General features: G+C 42.9%; 1 protein-coding gene across 1 annotated transcript in view; it reads left to right on the top strand.

The window, feature by feature from the left end:
• The first annotated feature begins 11,390 nt into the window (after positions 1-11,390).
• The window catches only part of NLK (nemo like kinase), a 131,919-nt gene continuing 123,607 nt past the window's right edge, over positions 11,391-19,702 (top strand). The window contains exon 1 of the mRNA XM_036767898.1: positions 11,391-12,494. Within this exon, the coding sequence (XP_036623793.1) occupies positions 12,034-12,494 (461 nt within the window). The 5' untranslated portion in view covers positions 11,391-12,033. The remainder of the gene's footprint in view (positions 12,495-19,702) is intronic.

The following is a 19,702-nucleotide window of genomic DNA, read 5'->3' as shown; positions in this document are numbered from 1 at the left end:
TTTTGAAGTCTTGGGAGTATGATGATGATGAAGATGATAATAAAATGCTACATAACTGTAAGCTATTATTACTAAATACTTGTTGACTGACTCATTAAAAAAATTCTTAATTGATGTCCTTCTATGTGAACATAATTGCTCAGACATGATGTCTGCCCTCTGTGAGACAAATAGAAGAAAAAGACATGGCATGTGAGGTTCATTTGAAGGGAATAGGGCTGTTTGGCTGGTGAAGAGAAGATTCAGGAGGCCAGAATGGCTGTCTTCAAACATCTGAAGAGCTGTGGTGGAAAAGGGTTTAGACCACAGAGGACAGAACCAGGATCATAGGTAGAAGTTGAAAAGAGATCAATTTGGGCTCAATGTCAGGAAACATTTCCTGACAGTTCTAGCCATCTAACCATAGCATGGGCTTGTCCTGGACATGGTAGGTTCATCTCCCATGGAGGGTTTTAAAAAGGGCCAGGATCACTAGGGCAGGTTATCATTTGTAAGTTTATCTAGTCTATTGTTCCTTGATTAGAGATTTCAGTCAGTGGAAGCATCTGCTGAGCTTGGGTCCTTGTTGTTAAAGGCACTATGGATGAAATTCAAGCAATTTGATAGACACTTTCATTGTAGGGTCATTAGAAGGTGTTAGAAGTGATCTTAGAATTAGAGTTCATAGCATCTGATCCATCTCTTTTATTTTATAAAGGAGGAAATGGGGTCCTGACCATAACTCTGAGGCTAGATAACCCTTCATTGGGTACATTATAGCAGGGATTCATTTGGCAGATGGGATCGACCAGATGGCTTTTGAGGTACCTTGTAACTCTCAAATTCTGTGGGTCTGTGACTCTATAACATATTTTGTTAATAGATTTTGATGCTGGAAGAGACCTTTGAGACAATTTAGTCTAACTCTTTCGTTTTCCAAAGGAGGAAACAGAGGGGAATGATTCACCTGATTCTCCAACCTGTTTACAAGTGTGTTATAATCCTCATCCATGGAAGTCTTGTGTACCTGGTCTTCATTGTTTCAACAACATGAGCCATTGGGTTCAAAGAAATACCTAGAGGGATTTGGCAGGGAATCTGTTCCTCAAGATCAGTGTCCTTGTTAGTCTATTCTGAGCCACTCCCTCCTTTTTCTGGGGTGCTAGTGGAGACTAATACAATGACAAGCTATCATTGAAGAGGATAGTGGTACAAGTCAGGGAAGGGGAAGATTGGTGTCATTGGAATCCCAAGTTCCATATGTGATGGGTCAGGAAAACTATTACATGTTTCCATCTACTCATCAAAGTAGGGATACCTCCTTGAGCAAAGTGGGATGTGGGTAGCAAATGTGAAATCTTGAAGGAAACATTACGGTTCATAATTCAATTCAGAACAGGATGGATACTAGAAAATGATAAAATAACAGATTCTAAGAGTAAGAAGAGATCTCAGAGGCTAGTCCAAATCATGTCTTAATCTATCACATTCCCCTAGTCTCTTCTAAAAGACCTCCAATAATGTATTTAGTAGAAACAAGACCTTAGGGAAATGCACCTGTCTCCTTTCAATGGACAGGTAGGGGATTGTGGGTGTAGCATGTTGTATACATGGCCAAGCTCTCTCTCAGTCATTTGGTTTTCTTTAACAGGTTTGTTGTTGTTGTCGTTGTAAGAGAAGGCTTGCTGAGAATGAGGAGTAGTGAAGAGGTCTTTATACCCAGAAATGACTGTGGTGGAAAAACAAGAAACATAAATAAAACTTTTTAAAAAGGAAAAATCTTACTATATTTGTATGACAAAGTGATTTTCTGTTTTTAATAACATTTGAGAATGAATCCATGTCTATTAAAGTTATTTAAATGAAGTAAAAAAGAATAGGTGAGTTTTTGCTGGTTGCATCAGGCCTTAGAATATTGTGGGGTTGTTAGAAAGAGATCCATAACTGCTCAAAAGAGTTTGGGTTGACCATCTACACAAAGAAAACCAGATGGATGAAGAATGTCTATTACCCATATTATGAGATCCAGACAAATGGGCAACCTATAGAGCTTGTCCATAAAGTATATAGATCTGAATAAACAATGAGTTTGGCCCAGAATTAAATAGGAGGCAGAATAGGTTGCCTTCAGGTAATTGCAAAGCTCCTTTTGCAAAATTGCAATAACCCCAACTTATCCTGGGAAAAAAAAAGTCTTAGCAAAGTCATTAGCATTACCTTGTGACTTTGAGACATGGAACATGTTAATTTCTTCCCTCTTCCCACCCAAAAAATGGAAAACAAGTATAGCACAGAAGAAAATGGAGAGGTACATGATGGGTATGGGCAGTTACTCTGTCAACAAATATTTGTTAAGCTTCTTCTAAGTGCCAGGCACTAGGCTAAGCAACGGAGACATAAAGAGAGGAAAAAGACAATCTCTGCAAATAGCTATATACAAAAAAACTGCAGATGAGCTACGTTGTAGAGAATCAACAGAGGGAAGGCACTAGCATTAAGAGGGATAACAAATAAGGAGCTTTGGGGAACTGAAGCATAGGATGTCATCAAAACAACACAGAATTAAAAGAGCTGGGCTGACCACGTGAAAAGGGCAACGAATGATGCATGGACAGCCCAGGTGTTCCGATGATGCTCTCAAGTTGTCCAAAGAAAGCTAGGGAGTGCCCAGCCCCACACTGACTCTGACACCTTTGATAGACACCCCTTACCGCCCCCATGCAAATTTCTGGGAGGACATGAACAAAAGTCACCCAGAATGGCTAGGCATGGATGGGCTGCTTCATAGAAAGGAATACCCAAATAGATGAAGATCATTTTGAGTATTTAAAGACCTGAGTAACTTTTCCCCATGTTAGATTAAAAAAATCCCTTGCTTTTATTGCTAAGAAAATCAAATGATTAATAATGGAGGAGTGAGATAGAGAAACTGGGTAACAGTACAAAATAGCAACTTTTTCTAGCATCTGAGGACCTGGGTTCAAATCCTATTTCTGACCCTTACTAACTGGGTGATCTTAGAAAAGTCATTAAACCTCCCTGGCCTCACTTTTCTCCTCTGTAAAATGAGGAGGTTGAAATAGATGGTCATCTGATATCCTGTCCAGATCTAGATCTGAGATCTTTCCACAAAAGTGGCCCTCTTATGGTTGCTTCCTGTTGAGGAGTGAGGAGGAAAGTCCATCCCGGAGGTCTGGGAGGCAGGGTTAGCTTTGCTAGCTTAAATGCCTGTACATGTTCCAGCTAACTGGAATTTTTTAAAAATGCTCATTGTAATTTTGTTTGACCCCTTCTTGGGACCTGCCTCATCTTTTGTCTTGTTGACTTAGAGCCCAAGGCTCTTATTTTTTTTTCCACCGATGGCTCTGGTTGTTGTCTGGCACTCTGACCCAGTTCACTACATTAGACCCATATGCCCTTGCCTCTGGCCTTTCTGGAGGCTCTTCTGACTCATGTTTGCCAACCTTCACTACAGATACACCCAAGTTACAGCTTTTTTCTCAACCTGCTATCAGTTGGCTGATCCTGAGACCGTGGTACGATAAATGGAGATGAATCAGCTGGTACCATAGAGGACTCTCCATCTACCTTTCCCCTTCCTTCTAAAGAAAAAAAATTTAATTTTTTTCAATTGACAAAAATCCATATTTCTTCTCTCCCCCCACCCCCGTTGAAAAGAAATAAAAACAAAACCCTTATAACAAATATCCATGGTGAAGCAAAACAAATTCCCTCATTAGCAATGTACAAAAAACATATTTCTCAATCTGCACTCTGAATTCATTACCTCTTTGTCAGGAGATGAGAAGTATGTTGTGTAATAAGTCCCCTAGAATCCCTCTACCTTCTCCTACACACACACACACACACACACACACACACACACACACACACACACCCTCTTTCAGGAGCTCTGCCTCTGAGCTAAGCCAGGCTGGATAGACCAAAGACAGAGCTGGACTACAGGTGTGTTATAGGATAAGAGTATGCACCGTGGAAGTGTAGATTTAAAGCTGGAAGGAACCTTGGAGGTCATCTAGTACAACTCCCACGCTTTACTCATGAGGAAACTGAGACACAGAGAAGAAGTAACCTATCCAAGGTTTGTGCAAGTGGCACAAACTTGGGTTTGAACTCGGGTCCAGGGCTCTTTCCTGGATTCTTTTCCTTTCTACAACATGATGCCTCGAATAGCATCCTTTTAATAGGGCTTCAGCTCATGCTGACTATACTCCTTTCTGCTCCTTAAAAGGGAGGTAGAAACTATGATCCAAACACAGAAGTTCGATAAAGGGTCTAATTACCCTGATAACTAATGAAGTATTCCTCATGTCTTACTTCAGTTTCTGTGCTTAGTGGAAACCAAAAAGTTGTTAACTGTATAACTAAAAAAGCTAAAAAACAAAACAAAAAAAAACAAAAAAAAAAACCTTGGACTTTGCTTCATTTCCTATGCCTTTCAATGTTTCTTCAGATTTGTTAGTTTTTTGTGACACCACAGTTCTCTATTCCCTGAATACATCATAGTTTGTTTAGCCAGTCTCAAATCACAGGGTTTTTGGTTTGGTTTTTTTTTTTTTTAGGAGGGACATTGACAAGTTGGAACGGTGACCAAACGGGTAAGGGTACCCAAAGCAATGTAATATTAGAACCTACTGAAAGAACTGAGGCTGTAATTTAGCCTAAAGAAGAAAAAACTGGGGGGTGGGGGACAAGAGGGACCATGATAGCTGTGTCTTTAAATACTTGAAGACTTCTAGATAGTTTTCCTTTTGGCTTGATCACAGAGCTGGAAATTGTAGGGAGACATATTTCAGCTCAATAGAAGGGTACATTTCCTTAAAAAAAAAAAAAACAGAAAGAAAAAAAGAGTACATTTCCTAAAAATTAGAAGGGCCTGACAGTTCAGTGATTTCTCTCAGGTAGCAGTAGTAAGTTTTCTGTCACTTTGGGTCTTCAGGCATAAGTGTGGATTGCCACTTGCTGACGATGTAAATGGGACTCAGGTTCTGGTTAGATATCGTATTGAATGACCTCTGAGGTCCCCTCCATTTCTAGGATCCCAGGATTCTATCTAAGGCAAGAATGGGAGGGGGGAAGACCTAAAAATCAGAGCTGTACAAAAATAGAATGAGCTATCTGAGGAGGTACTGAACTCTATCACTGCAGGTCTGGGAGCAGAATGACGGAAGTAGGTCGCTCAGTTAAGTCCTAACTGAATTGAGCCTTGAAGGAAATGAAGAGGAAGAGTGAGAAGAGAGTGCATTCTCTGCGTGTGGGATGTCTGTGGGATGGTAGACAGGCAAGGAACGGGATGCCGAGGTTGTTTGTTGTTGTTTAGTTATTTTTCAGTCATGTCTGACTCTTCGTGAGCCCATTTGGGGTTTTCTTGGCAGACATACTAGAGTGGTTTGCCATTTCCTTCTCCAGCTGATTTTACAAGTAAGGAAACTGAGGCAAACAGTGTTAAGTGACTTGACCAGGTCACACAGGTAGTAAGTACTCGAGAAGAGATGTAAACTCAGATGTTCTTGACTCCAACCTTGTGCTCTATTCACTATGACACCTAGCTGCCCCTATGCCAAGTTTAGGGAACAGCAAGTAAGTTGGTTTGGCAGGAAAATAGTGTGGAAAGGGAGCAAGTTGAAATAGATCTAGAAAGGTAGGGTGGAGCCATACTGTGAAAGGCTTCACATGCTAATGGGATCTGGGGCTACATTTAGAATAAGGAAGTGATGACAATCCCTCTGTTCCCTGCCCTTATCAGATCACCCGAGTCTCATGTTCAGATCTTGATGCCACCGCTCAGGGAGGACATTGACCAGCTGGAGAATGTGCAGAAGAGGGTGATCAGGATTTCAAATATCAATTGAAGGAACTGGGAATGTTGATCCTGGAGGAAAGGGGTCTGTGGGGCCAGGATTGAGGAAAGGAACATGATAGCTGTGTTTTAGCATTTGGAAAACTGTCATATGCAAGAGGGCTTAGCCTTATTCTGATTGGCCCCAAAGGCAAAAACCCAGGAGCTCTGGGTGGAAGATATCAAGAGGCAGATTTAGGACTGATGCCAGTGTCACCCCAGCTTACAAATTTCTGAATAATTAAAGCTATTCAAAAGTAGAATGAGGGAAGAGATTCCTTTTCCCTGGAGGTTTTCAACCTGGGGCTGGATGACCACTTATTTGGGCATATTGTGATGGAGATTTTTTTTCAGTTGGACCAGACACACCAAAATCCCTCCCAGTTCTAAAATTCTGTGAAATGTCTAAGTAAGGAATTTGCATTCTATCCTAGAAGGAATAAGGAGTCACTGATGATCCTTGAGTGAGGGGGGTGTCACAATCAGACCTGGGCATGAGGATTCTTTTGGAAGTGCTGTAGAAGATGGGTTCGAGAAAGGAGAGACTGGAAGTTAGGAAATCATTTAGGAAGTGATCCTATTAATGCCAGTCAGGATCTGAGCCAGAATAACAGTTCCCCTCATTGCTCTATCACCAAGCAAGTCATAAATTCATCAGCTGCTCTGCTTTTCAGACAAAAAGTTCTAGCAGATGTCCGGATAGCTGAAGGCCTCCCATCAACAGGCAGATCTCAGATGCCAAAAAGGATAGAAACACACTAGCCCGCAAACATTTAATTAAGTGTCTACTATATTCAAGGCACACTAGTGGATATCAATGAAACATACAAGGGAGTAGTGCCTAACCTTGTAAAGTTTGTTGACGTTTGTCCTCGTTCTTGAAGAGGTGACATCAAGAGGGTGATGTCTTGATTTGCAAGGGAATTGGATTCAGGTGAGGCAGAGCCCAGAGTAATCAACCTCACTCTCTCCCAGTTTACAATCTGCCTGAAAAGATAAGACATACAGGCACAGAAAATCAATCAACCAAACATCTCTTGAACTCATGGTTATGAGCCAGTCAATCAGTTAAGTATTGACAGCAAGAAAAAGCATATAGATCCTTGCCTACAAGAAGCTTACATTTTGATTTTTTAAAAATAAAGATAATTAGTAAAAATATTCATAAGACACAGAGGATTATGGTAAACCTAGCAGTCTTTCACAGGTGATAAAGTGAGATTATCATCATCTTCAGGGGAAGTTTCACAGAGCATATGGGGCTTGAGCTGAGCCTTACAGAATACAGAAAAATAATTCACATGGTTGGAGAGAAAGAAGCACGTTAAAAACTGAGAAAATTGTGAGCAAGGCTTAGAGAATTGGCACCATGTATTCAAAGATTAGCAAGAAAATCTGCCTATAGGGAAGTGTTCATATGGGAAAGAGATTGGATTCATTCTTGTTGGCTTCCAGGGGAGACCCAAGGAGCAAGAGGCGATTCTGTGATTCCATGAAAATTGACAAGATTTGACAACTGTGATTCTGTGATCCTAAGTTTCAAAGAGGCAGATTTTGGCTAGATGGTAGGAAAACCTTCCAAACAATTAGGAAATGCACTGTCTCTGGGAGTGGTGGAAGGAAGAAGTAAAAATCCTCTCCCGGGTGGGGGGTGGGGTGGGGGTGAGGGACTTTCAGGCAAAGGCTGAATGACTGCTTGCTAGTAATACTATAGAGAAGGGATTTATGTTTAGAAATTTGTTAGACAAGATGGTTGCTGACATCCTTTTCATCCCTGAGATACTGTGATTTTGTGATATAGGTGAATTGGGAGATACATTTGGAAAGGTAGATTGGGACTAGATCAGAGAAGCCTTTGAATGGCAGGATGAGGAGTTCGGGCTTTAACTATGGGCAATAGGGAGCCATTGCAACTTTCTGAACCGGAGAAGAGTCATGACAACATGGTGTTTGGGGATGATTTATCTAGTAATGGTCACATGAATCCAGACAGTCTAGCAGCAGGAAAACCAGTTAACAGATTATTGAAATAGTCCCGGGGGAGGGGTAATGAGGGTTTGAACTAGGATAGTGAGGGAAAAGAAGTAAATGATAAAGAAAGATGACAAAGGAAATGCTAACTGTACATGGGAACAAAGGAGAGGGAGGAATCAGAAATACTGTAAACTCCAAGGTTTTGAACCAGGGATAATGACTATGGCCATGGTAGGAATAGGAAATTAGGAGAAAAAGATAAGTATTAATAAGAGGCCTCGTTTGCCTTTCTTGGCAAAGGTCTTGGAGTGGTTTGCCATTTCTTTCTAATTTTACAGATGAAACTGAGGCAAACAGGGTCAAGTGATTTCTCCAGGTTCACACAGCTAGTTAAGTATCTGAGACCAGATTTGCACTCAGGGAGATGAGTCTTCCTGCCTGGAGACCTAGCACTCTATCCACCGCTTCACCTAGCTGTTTAATGCCCCTAGACGACTCTTTTAGAATAAATTGCAGACTGGTTGCCATCTGTTTTTGCAGAGAGGGTGTTCCATACCCAGAGTCCTTTCTCTCCCAGCCCACCTTCTCCCACAATATCATTGATCTAAACTAAAAAGAAATGTGATCAGACAAGAGGCAGAAAAAAATTACTTTGTCTTTTCAAAGGGGCTCTCAGTATGGCATGGGATGGTTAGCAAGGACTCCATGAAGGATTTGAGCTGGGCCTTGCATTCAGGGTTGGCCCTTTACAGGAGAAGAGAAGGTAAGAGGGCATTCTAGGTAAGACCCCAAGCAAAGACCCAGTGGAAAAGAGAGTATTTGGGGAACAATGAGGAGACCTCCCTGGCTGGAAAGGGGTGTGTATTTTGGGGAGTAATAAGAGATAATCCTGGAAATAAAGTACTTATAGAAAACCTTGGCCCTCCTTCCTCAATCAGAGGACATCTAGGTATTTAATTTCCCTCTGGTTCATCTTTTCCCTTCAGAGAGGCGGTGTGGTATAGTGAAAAGAACCAGGAGCACCTGGAGCGGGGGAGGGAATCCTGCTTCAAACACTTACTAGCTATGTGAACATAGGCAAATCACTTCACTCCTCCAAGCCTCAGTTTCCACATCTGTAAAATAGGTGGTAATCTCTGTGTTGCAGGATTGTTGCAGTGAATATCAAAGGAGATAATGCTGCTTCAGTAAAAGTCTATTGTAAACATAAAGCCTAGATAAGTCGCTGATTTAAGTAATCACAATTCCTTCAGTCTTTCCTTATGGACCTTTCCCAATTCTTTCATCACTCCAATTGTCCCACACTGGACTTTTTCCAGTCCTACCCCTCTTGCCTTCAACTTGAACAGGACCCAGCCCATGCTTAGCATAAGCACAAGATCACCTCCCACACTTCCTGTACATTATATTCCCGTTCATGCATTCCGGTGTCCTGTTTGCTTTTTTAAAACAGCAACTGCTATCTTGCTGACTCACATCCCACTTCCAGTTTATCATCCCCAGTGCCTAAAAAAAATCCTGAGGAGAAAGGCCTCCCAGCTGATGCTTTTGGGGAGGCATGGGAGCGACTGACGGATTGACCCCAATGTTTGTACCCTGCCTGGATGAAAGATGGGAGGTCAGAAACCCCCATCCAGAGCAACGTCCATACACTCGCTTGTTTGCATCTCTCAGGGAATTAGTCAATCACGTTTTGCTTCGTTTTGTGGTTTGTGTGCATGTCTTACAGCCCTTCAATTCAGTTCACTTCAAGTCATTAAGTTTTTATTAAGCACCAAACATTATGCTAGGTGTTGAGGATACAGAGATTAAAAAAAAAAATTAAGCGGCTTCTGCCCTCAGAGAGCTTATATTTTACTGGAGAAACATATGGACAATTAATCTTTATATCCTTCCACCAGGGCTGGAATTTAAAAAAGCATGCATCAATCTTAATTTTCAGAAGTGAACATTCATAAATCAACTCCATTATCTTCCATAGGAAGAGAAGCTTTGAAGAATGCCCAAGAAGAAACCTCTGCATCAGAATGTCTGGGATGGTGCAGCACGTGGACAGTGTCAAGATGCCAGGGCTGGCTCAGTGACTGAAATGCTAAGTGACCTCAATTTTCCTTCCCTTTCTCCTCTTGAAGCGGTCTAAGGTCAGGGTTGTTTGTCAAAGAGAAGGTGAAGGCTTGTCTCTCCAACTCAAGTTTAGATAACCATTACGGTGGCTGATCCTGGATTTGGACTCCTCCCACTGAATGTAGGCTCCACCCCTCCCCACAGGCCACGCCCTATTCCATTGGCCCCGCCCCTTGAAGAGACCTTCTCACAAATGACAGCGAGGTCTCCATAGCCCTACCCTATATGGGAACTGGGGGAGGTACCGACATCAATTCTCACTTCCATTTGACAATTCCAAGTGTCCATCTTACTAGCATCCCGCCTTCGCTCCGTCCCCTTGTCAGGATTGGTGGTTCTATTCTTTGTCTTCAGCCTATGATTGGTCCTTTCATTCCACCCTCTCTTTCAGATCTTACAGCCGAGGTTAGCACGCAGCTTCCTGCTCCTGCCCCCCAAAAAAAGAAGAAGAAAAGAAAAAGGGGGAAAAAAAGCGGGGCTAAAGAGAATGTCACCGGGGATCTTTGGTTTCCGATTCGCTTTTGGGCCCGTCCTTCAGAACGAACTCTACCTCTCGATTGGACCATAGACCTGCCTATCGAGGCTCGAAGGCGGGATTTCCCAAGGAGCGCCCCACCTTGCTTCCACTGGCCGAGCTGCCCGCCCGTCTGGGGCTCAGCACCCGCGATTGGAGGCGGACGCGGGGAGGCGGGTTCGGATTGGCTGAGGCGGCCGGTCAGTGGAAGGCGGGGGCGGGGCCTCGGCGGCTGGTTGCGCGTGTCCGCCGCTGGCTCCGCTCTATCCGGCTGTGCAGGGAGGTGAGTCCGGCGGCGGCGGCGGCGGCGGCGGCGGGTGGAGGAAGGAGGCGGCGGCGGCTGCTGAAGAGACACAGAGAAGGCGGCGGCAGCGGCGGCGGCGGCCGGGAGCCGGGTGGGGGCAGGGGGGAGACGGAGCAGTCGTGAGCCCAGCGGGGCCGTCGCGCGGGGGACCCACCCGCTCTCCCCCCAGCCCTGCTCGGCGGCGGCGGCGGCGGGGGCAGAAGGCAGCCGGAGCCGAGCCGAGCTCGAGCGCACCCCGCCCGCCTCCCGCGGCTCCATCGCTGGGCCCCAGCCCCGGCGCCGGGCTCAGCCCGAGCCTCAGCCCCCGGGGCGGTTCCCTGTGCCTGGGCGCCGGATCGAGCGAGCAGCAAGCGCTGCCCATCTCACCTCTCTCCCACCCCCCACCTTCCATCCCCTCCTCCTCCTCCTGCTTCTCCTTCTCCCCCTCCTCTTCCTCCTCCTCATCTTCCTCCTCCTCCTCACTTTTTCCCCTTCTCTTTCTCTCCTTGTCTCCTTCCCTGTCTCCTCCTCCTCTCCCCCTCACTCTCTCTCTCTCTCTTTCTCCCTCCCTCCCCCTTCCCTGCCACCTTCCCACATTCCCTGGCTCATCCTGCCCAGGGAAAGTTTAGCCACCCCCCCCCCGCCCCCATCCCCATTCTCCCCTCCCTTCCCCTCCCTTCCCCTCCCAGTCCACCTAACTGAAGAGGAAGGGGAGATGTAGGAAGAAGGCCCGAGGGGTCCAGGGGGGGGGGGCTTCGTTCTCTGATTTCCCCCCCCATCTTAAAAACCAATTTTTTTGTGGTGGTGGGGGGGGAGACAAGGTGGAGTGAGGATTTTATTTTTGAGAAGTTGGAAAGGTGTTCAAAAAAGGATGTGGGAATGGAAGGGGTAGGTGAAGCCACCTTACTTACAGGTTTTCAAGGGTGGTGTGTTACCTGGGTCTTTTTGTGTGAGTGGTTCTGGGGGAGCAGGAGATTTGGCTTCTATTCTTACATTCAAAGTTAGTGGGCTCCCCCCAAAATGTTAATAATGGAGTTTTAGTACTCAATTGTGGCAGGAATCCTGGGGGGAAGGGGTCCCTTTTTCTTTTTCTTTTTGTTTTGTTTTTGTTTCTATTTTTTTGCAACACACACCCACAAAGGAAAAGAAAACACCAAGATCCTCTAAATTGTTTGGATTGATTGATGAAGACATAAAGCCTGTTAAGCTCTATGTTTTTTAAGGTGGAGTGGTGTTCATTTTTAAGTGGCCAAATGACAGCTTGACCCAATTTGTTTTCAAATCAAAGGGCATTTTTTAATGTCTCTTTGTGGCACGGCAGCCAACGCAAAAATGATGGCGGCTTACAATGGTGGTACATCTGCCGCGGCAGCAGCAGGTCACCACCATCACCATCACCACCACCTTCCACACCTTCCTCCTCCACACCTTCACCACCACCACCACCCTCAACACCATCTTCATCCCGGATCAGCTGCTGCTGTCCACCCTGTGCAGCAGCATACCTCTTCGGCGGCTGCCGCGGCTGCTGCAGCCGCGGCGGCTGCTGCCATGTTAAACCCCGGGCAACAACAGCCATATTTCCCATCACCGGCACCAGGTCAGGCCCCTGGACCAGCTGCCACGGCCCCAGCTCAGGTACAGGCTGCAGCAGCAGCTGCAGTTAAAGCGCACCATCATCAGCACTCACACCATCCACAGCAGCAACTGGACATTGAGCCGGACAGACCTATTGGATATGGAGCCTTTGGTGTTGTCTGGTGAGTATGAAATGAAACACATAATTAATTTTTCTTTCAGCTATTGTGGTTGGACACAACCAACCAGAAGGTGAATACAGTCTTTGGCATGTACTCCGCCCAAGGGCAGAATCTGGACACGCTTAGGGAAAGACCACCTCATGCATTATGGACAGGCTTAGTGTGCAGCCATCAAGAGAGGCCTAGGCCTTCACTTACGAACCATGTCACAGTTTGGGTGGCCGTCTTGCTCAAGAGCATCATGCGAGGCTTGAGTTGGTGTCATAGTAAGCAACCAAATGGATGGCAAATGAAAGAATGGATGGAGTATGTCTTTTCTTGAAGACCTTGGAAGATCACATCTGGTAGAGTCAGAATTGTGCAGTCATTTGCCTAGGCTTTTCAAGTACCACAACCATCCCAAGCTGGGCATGTATCTTGTGCTAGAATCTTGTCCTTACTTAGCCTGCTTTTTTACATCATAACTTCCCACTCCTGTTCATCCTTATTGGCCCTTATCTCATGACCCATCAAGGACTTTTGCTAGTAGAGTTCATAGCTGTCTCCAACTAGATCATTTCTAACAGTTCTGCATTCCTCAGAAGAAGAAAAGTTAGGCACGCTTAAGGATATTTCCTTGACTGGCTTATTTTAGATCCATGAGGCTATTGTAGTCAGCCTTTTTGGAAACGTGTTAGAGCATTAATGTCTTTTAGTAATGAAGCAGTTTCTTACTCAGGATGTTACAAGTGACATTGGTAGAATGTAGACATGCAGTGATCCATATTCGTTTTAGGGTCATTCAGGGGTCAGTTAAGTTACTCTCTTGGTAGTTTGAATAGTGTAGAGATAAAGTATTCTTTTAAAACATTCCTCCACTTACTGTACTCCTAGAATGTTTCACAAGAGCAGAGAGAAGCAACATTTTGGTTTGTCTTGTCTTCTCTTGAAGATTAAGATACATTCTTGGGATAAAAGTATCAGTATTTAACAATGTAGAACTATATTTCTATACAACAATAATGGAGTAGATAGGAAAACATTTTAGGGGTTAGGCTGTCCTTTACAAGGATTGGTGTTCTTATACATGCAGAAAAGATTCCTGTTAATTAGTTTTCTCTACCAGTAGAATGGATTGCCTCCACCCATCTATCCCATCCAACCCCTCTCCAAAGGTTTGTTTCATTATTTCTCATGATGATCCTGTAATTAGCATAAATGTGTTTTTCTGCCTTGTCTCTGGCAATCATGGCTTATTAGTTCAGATTTCTTCCTTCATGATTTCAAGCAGGGTCTGGTTCATCTCTTTAAAACTGGGGGTCCTGACTATACCATAGATCAAACCTCTCTTGTTCATCCTGAAGCTTCATCTGAATAACTCCAAGATGGGAGCTCTCAGATTTTCTGGGACTGCTAGAAAAGAAGGCAGTAGCTGCAGGAATGTCCCACTCTGCTCTGCCACTTGATCTTCAGCCCCTCATCACCAGTGGCTCTGAGTAACCTCTTCACCAAAAGATTGGAAACATGCGGGAGTTTGCCTGTTAAATAGAAAGAATCACAGCGTTTTGGAACTTCCCTAGTTGGGGCTGCTACCTTTCCTGCGTGGTAGAAAACAAAGCTAGAAAGAGATGGATTGCAGCATTATTCAATATGCTTTACGTATAACCCAGATGTCAAAAGTGATGTTATTTCTAGAAAATGCCAACAGAGTGATTGTAAAGTAGGCATGGGAAAAATGAGGAGGAAAAGAAATATATGAGCAAAAAAACCCGTGGCCAAAGCAAGGGATTATGGATGGATGAATGGACAGACAGGTGGATGGATGGATGGGTGGACATCCCTTTGGTTGCCTCTAGATATAAAGAGAAAGTGAGGCAGACCCTCCCAGTGTGGGGTGAGCCCCTTGTGGTAGACTTAAGGAAGGACATAGACAGGCTTTGCCTTGCACAGGCAGGTGTGACCTTACAGTGATGCAGCTGAATCTGGAGCTTCATTTTTGGAGGGAATGTTCTCATCAGTAAGATCACAGATACCTTTTGAGTATTTTCAGAGGAAGAGGAAAGAAATGGTAAATTTTTGGCAGTTGTAAAGCCAAACTTTTATTGTTGAAACACTTTGATAAAGAAAACTGTAAAATAACAATAATGTGAAATTAGAAAATTCCAAATAATGTGAGAAAGAATATGCTTGAATTATTTTCAGAATCTTTCAGTAAACTGATGGGGTAGTTCACCAGACAATTTAGGACAAAAGTATATGAGCTGGCTTTTATTGTTTGCTGTTTCTAATGTGTTAGTTTTGATCCCTCGAGCTAGATTGTAAGATAAAGGACCACATCTTAGGTTTTTGTCTCCCTCTGTGAAGTAGCTAGCTCAGTGCTAAACATCTAGTTGGTGCTCATTCAACATGCACATTTGCTCATTGTTTAATTGATCTCTGCTTGTCAGGCTCCTCTCTTTTCTTCAGCCTAACAAGTTCTTGTGTGTGCTGTTTTATGTGTTTTTATCAGAGGTTGCAGGTGAAACACAAGATCTTGGCATGGAAAGAAGGGGAGAGTTCCAGGTGCCTGTGGTTTTTAGTATGCAAATGCATTTCTATTTTTATAGTTGCATATTAAAGATTTGCTGTCTGAATTATTTTTGATCGGCTTTAGTATTTAACTCCTATGTGGCCCAAATAAGATTATTAAAATGCTCTTTGAACAAAACTGCGAACCAGCAGCCAAAGCGAACTGTGCTCATTTTCTGAAACCTGAACCGGACTTTGCTATTCTTTTTTTTTTTTTAATTGAATGGCTAACTGAACTAAAGTATGTTTTATAAGCACAGCTAATGAACCAGTTCAGACTGGAATTGGACTATTTTCCAAAACTGTTGAACCGGAATATTCACCAAAGGGATATTTCATTCTGCTTGAGACTATAGCTAAAATAATGCAGATTTTAATATGGCAGGAAGACTTATATGAACTGATACAGAGTGAAGTGAGCAGAACCAGAATAGTATGCACAAAGACTTAGAACAATAATATGAAACATGTCTAATTCTAAGGATGAGGCATGGTCCCCAGGAGGAGTTGAGAAAATGTACCTCCCTCCCCTTGTTCTCACGGTGGGAGACTATGGGTATGGCATACTGCATATACTGTCAGACTCTATGAATTTGCTGATTTTTTTTAAACTTTGTTATAAAAGAAGGCTTAATAGGGTGGGAGGGTGAAATATATTTGGATGTGAATGACAAAAACAAAAGATATCAGTTAATAAAATAAGCCACCTCTAAGAAGGAAACATTTGGGTTTAATAGTTGTTAATGTGGAATTCCACATCCACTTAGATACAGATCTGTATGTAGTTTGTGCATTATTTTAGGTCATGTGGTTGCAAGTATTGCCTTTCTGATGGAGCATATCAGTAGAAAACCATTTCTGTCTCAGAGCATTAGAGCACTGTACTCAGTGGCACTAATTGATGACCCAAAAAGTTGTATGTAATTTTGAGGGATATTTTATTATTCCTGCATGTAGACTAGGAGAGATATTTGCAGAAGTGATGCTTCACTTTACCATTTGAATTTATCACTGAATAATTTAGTGTACCTGACTTAATTTATCTTACTGCTAAGTTTAACTAGTGGAATAACTTATCAGGATTGGACAGTTTTATAAAAAGTAGTGAGTCTCCTATTTGCTTACTGGGAGCAATGCTGATTGGGCAGTTCAATTAAGGTTTCATTAACAACTGCCTTCTGTGGTTTATTTCCAGCTAAGGGTTTCCAGTTTATTTGGTGATACGGTATGGATGCATTCAGTACATCGTGGTAGTATGGGCGGGTCATCAAGTGTATATAATACAGCCTTCCTTCGCTAGACTCTGTTCCTCCACCCCACCCCACCGACCCCCCCCCCCATCCCCCATCCAGATATTTTCACAGCAAATAAAACTCCAGTCCTTGATTTAGTGAACTTGACGTAAACCAGTCATTTTGACTCTAGCTTATATGTGGTGCAGAAGAAAATATTTGTGTTTTCTTTGAAATTTTGACAGCTTCAGAAAAAAAGACTCAGGAACTAATGAAATTTGTGCTTTAGAGGATTAGCCAAAGCTGAGAAAACTTTTGGTTTTTATTGGTTTGTTTGTTTTTTTTTTTTTAAGAGAAAATGAGAGTTGTGAGTCCTGCTCCAGCTAGGGGCAGTTCTGATCTGGCAGTTTAAGGGATAACCAAAGCTTGGAGCATACTGACACCTTCGAATGCTTAAATGAAAATGAGTCTGGGGGAGGCAGCATATTCAAATTTCAGTTTGATTTGAGCTGCCTAAGTGAGAACAGGGACCCTGGAATCCACTAGAATTAACCCGAAGTAAAGTTGGAACTTGCACTTTATGGTCCCAATACCTTTAGCAAGCAAAACTTGTCAAAATCTTTGAAGTACTCAGCGCCACCATTGTCATTGTTAATGGAACCTAATCAGACTCTTGTTTAATGGTGAGCCTGGACGTTGCTTTCTGTGTGGTCGTCATATTTAGCAAGTAAAAGTAGGGACTAGATTGTTTTGGAGGTTTGGATTTAAATATGCTGGGAGGATTCCTTTCCGGTTTCTTGGATGACATGAGGAGGGGATTGCTTTATGAAATGTGGACTAAGGATCGGGACAACTGGGCTTTAGCCAGATCTGAGGATTTGGAACTTGAAGAAACCTGGGGTGGAGAGCCTCCTCAGCGTCTACACCCCCACACCCTCCCACACACACACACACACACTCCGTCGTTTTACGGACAAGACAACCGAAGACCAGAGAGGTTAAATAATTTACCAAAGGTCACACAGGTAGTAAACTTAAGTAGGATTAGAAACTAGACCCTCTGATTCTACAATTCCTTACAGTCCATCTTGCTCTGCTTGTATTAAGGAGGAAAGTGTTGTATGTCCCCTTCCCTCAAGTTTGTTATTTTTAAAAATAGCATCTGTGGTGTGGACTTAGCAGGTGTTATTAGTGTTAACTTTTAGGATTATATGTCGTAAATTTGGAAGTCATCTAGTCCCACTCCCTCATTGTACAGTCTGTCACGATGAGGAAATTGTAGCCCTGCAAGGTGGCACCATAAGGGCAGCTGAGCAGCCTGGTGTCAGGGTCTCATGGCTGCAAATCTAGGCCTTCCACTGCCCCACACTGCATCATTTGGGAAGATTAAGTGTTCCTGTACTGGTAAGTTAATATTTCCTTTTCAAAGCAGCAGAAGTGAAGAAAGAACTTCTCTTTGTGTAAAGCTTAATACTGATGAAAATCCATTTTTCATTTTGTTTGGATGCTGAAATGTGTAATGAAAAATTTGGTAAAGTGTGGAAATGTGACTCTTGGAAAATGAGTAATCTGTTATATATTTAATGACCTCATATGTAGGAAGGTGATTGTCTGGTCCACACATCTCCCTGGGAAAACCAGGTGCAGTCATTCCTCTCTTCTTTTCACTCTCCTTCCCAGTAGCAACCCTTAAGCTGGTAGATTGTGGAATACCTTTAGCATAAGCTTTTTTTTTTAATTAGATTTTTTATTTTTAGTTTACGACACTTAGTTTTACATGTTCTTGAATTTCAAATTTTCTTCCCTTCGCTCCCCTTCCCACTCCCCCCCAAGGCGGCATGCAGTCCAATATAGATTCTACATAAGCCTTTGCATTAAACTTATTTACACAATAGTCAAGTTGCAAAGAAGAATTATGACCAATGGAATGAATCATGAGAGAGAAGGAAAAAAAAACAAAAAAAGAGGAAAAAAAAAGCTTAAGCTTTAAAAGAGTCATGGGAAAGTTTGGCATCAGAGAAGGTGGTACCAAAGTCAATTTTGTTACATATATTTTTCCAGGTGAAGAATCCGCAGTCTGAAATAGTTTCCACTCTTGGCAAAGATTAAGAATTATCGTCTCATTGTGGGTCATCACTGTGAAAAGCATCAATTAGAAGAAACAGAACCTGAGCTATGAAAAAAATGGTAGCTTTTCTAGCCACCATATGAGATTGGATTGGGAATGTGTGAGTCCGTATTGTTCATTTTCACCGTAGGGAGAGGGATTGTACCTACCAGTTTGCTCCCAGATTAGGAAAGCCCTTCTATCAGAGTAGGCCAGAACTTCTCTGCAATTTGTAGTCTTAGAGTTGCCTAAACTCCAGTTCCTAGAGCACGGAGAGCTTAAGGGACTTGCCCATGGGGCCAAGTTTGAACTCAGATATTCCTTGGTCCAAGACCAACCCTAGCCGCTCATCTACCTCTCACCATGAAAAAGCCTTTTTTTTTTTTTAAAGGTTAATCGTGAAACAGAGAAAGCAAAGAATGTTCATCAGAAAAGAAAGCAGGTGGATGGGATGATGTGTCTGAAATGAATGTCTTCACGATGGAAGCTGTGGGGTCTGGAGTGCTGGGAGTCACTTGAGAGTTGGTGCTGCTTTGTGGAATGAGTTGTTTAATTCAAAAGAAAAAAGTATAAATTTGCTCTCCCCTGCAGAGGAAAAGTCCTGCAGTAAAAGAAAGAAAAGCTTTTTTGTTCAACAAAATTATGAAATTTTTTTTTTAATGAAGCTAAAATAAAATTTCATTTTTTCCTTAAAAAGCCCTCCTCTAGATGCATTCTCATCTCATTGTAAGGGCCAGCACCCTAATGGGATGTTAGAGTTTTTCTTTGCAATGGGCAGCATCAGGATTTCTGTTTGTTTGGGATGTGGAATAGATCCTCAGTGCTGCTTGGGCTGCTCCCGTTTGATTTGTTCAGAATTCCCAACAGTCTGAGAAGTCACTGTAGAGGCTGCATCTGTCTATACAACATTTCCTTAATATTTCACTTTTGTTGTATTGAGGGTAATATGGTGACTTAGTATCTGGACAGAAACTTTTCTATTTATCATCTAACCTTTGAACAGAGAGAGGCATTGGGTAGCAGCCCTTTTCATATTATAGAATTGTAATTGGGATTTACTTATTATAATTCCTCACACATCTATTATACTCCAGTGGTTTCTTTGTTGTCTAGGACATCTAATTCAGATGAGCAATGATTGCCTAACCAAAATAGCTTGTCAGTTTGATCCTAGTATAGCTTTGGGGAGACTCAGAGGGTGCTCCAGGCAAAAGTTGCAATACTGTCTGTCAGTGGGCATGAGACAAATCATGTTGGACCTGGCCCATTGGATCTAGTTGAGGTATTCAATCAAGACATCTTTAAAGGCTGGTATTTGGGCA

The sequence above is a fragment of the Trichosurus vulpecula genome, chromosome 7 (genome assembly GCF_011100635.1).
Source record: "Trichosurus vulpecula isolate mTriVul1 chromosome 7, mTriVul1.pri, whole genome shotgun sequence".
Lineage (NCBI taxonomy): Eukaryota > Metazoa > Chordata > Mammalia > Diprotodontia > Phalangeridae > Trichosurus > Trichosurus vulpecula.
This window is presented reverse-complemented; position numbering and strand designations above follow the sequence as displayed.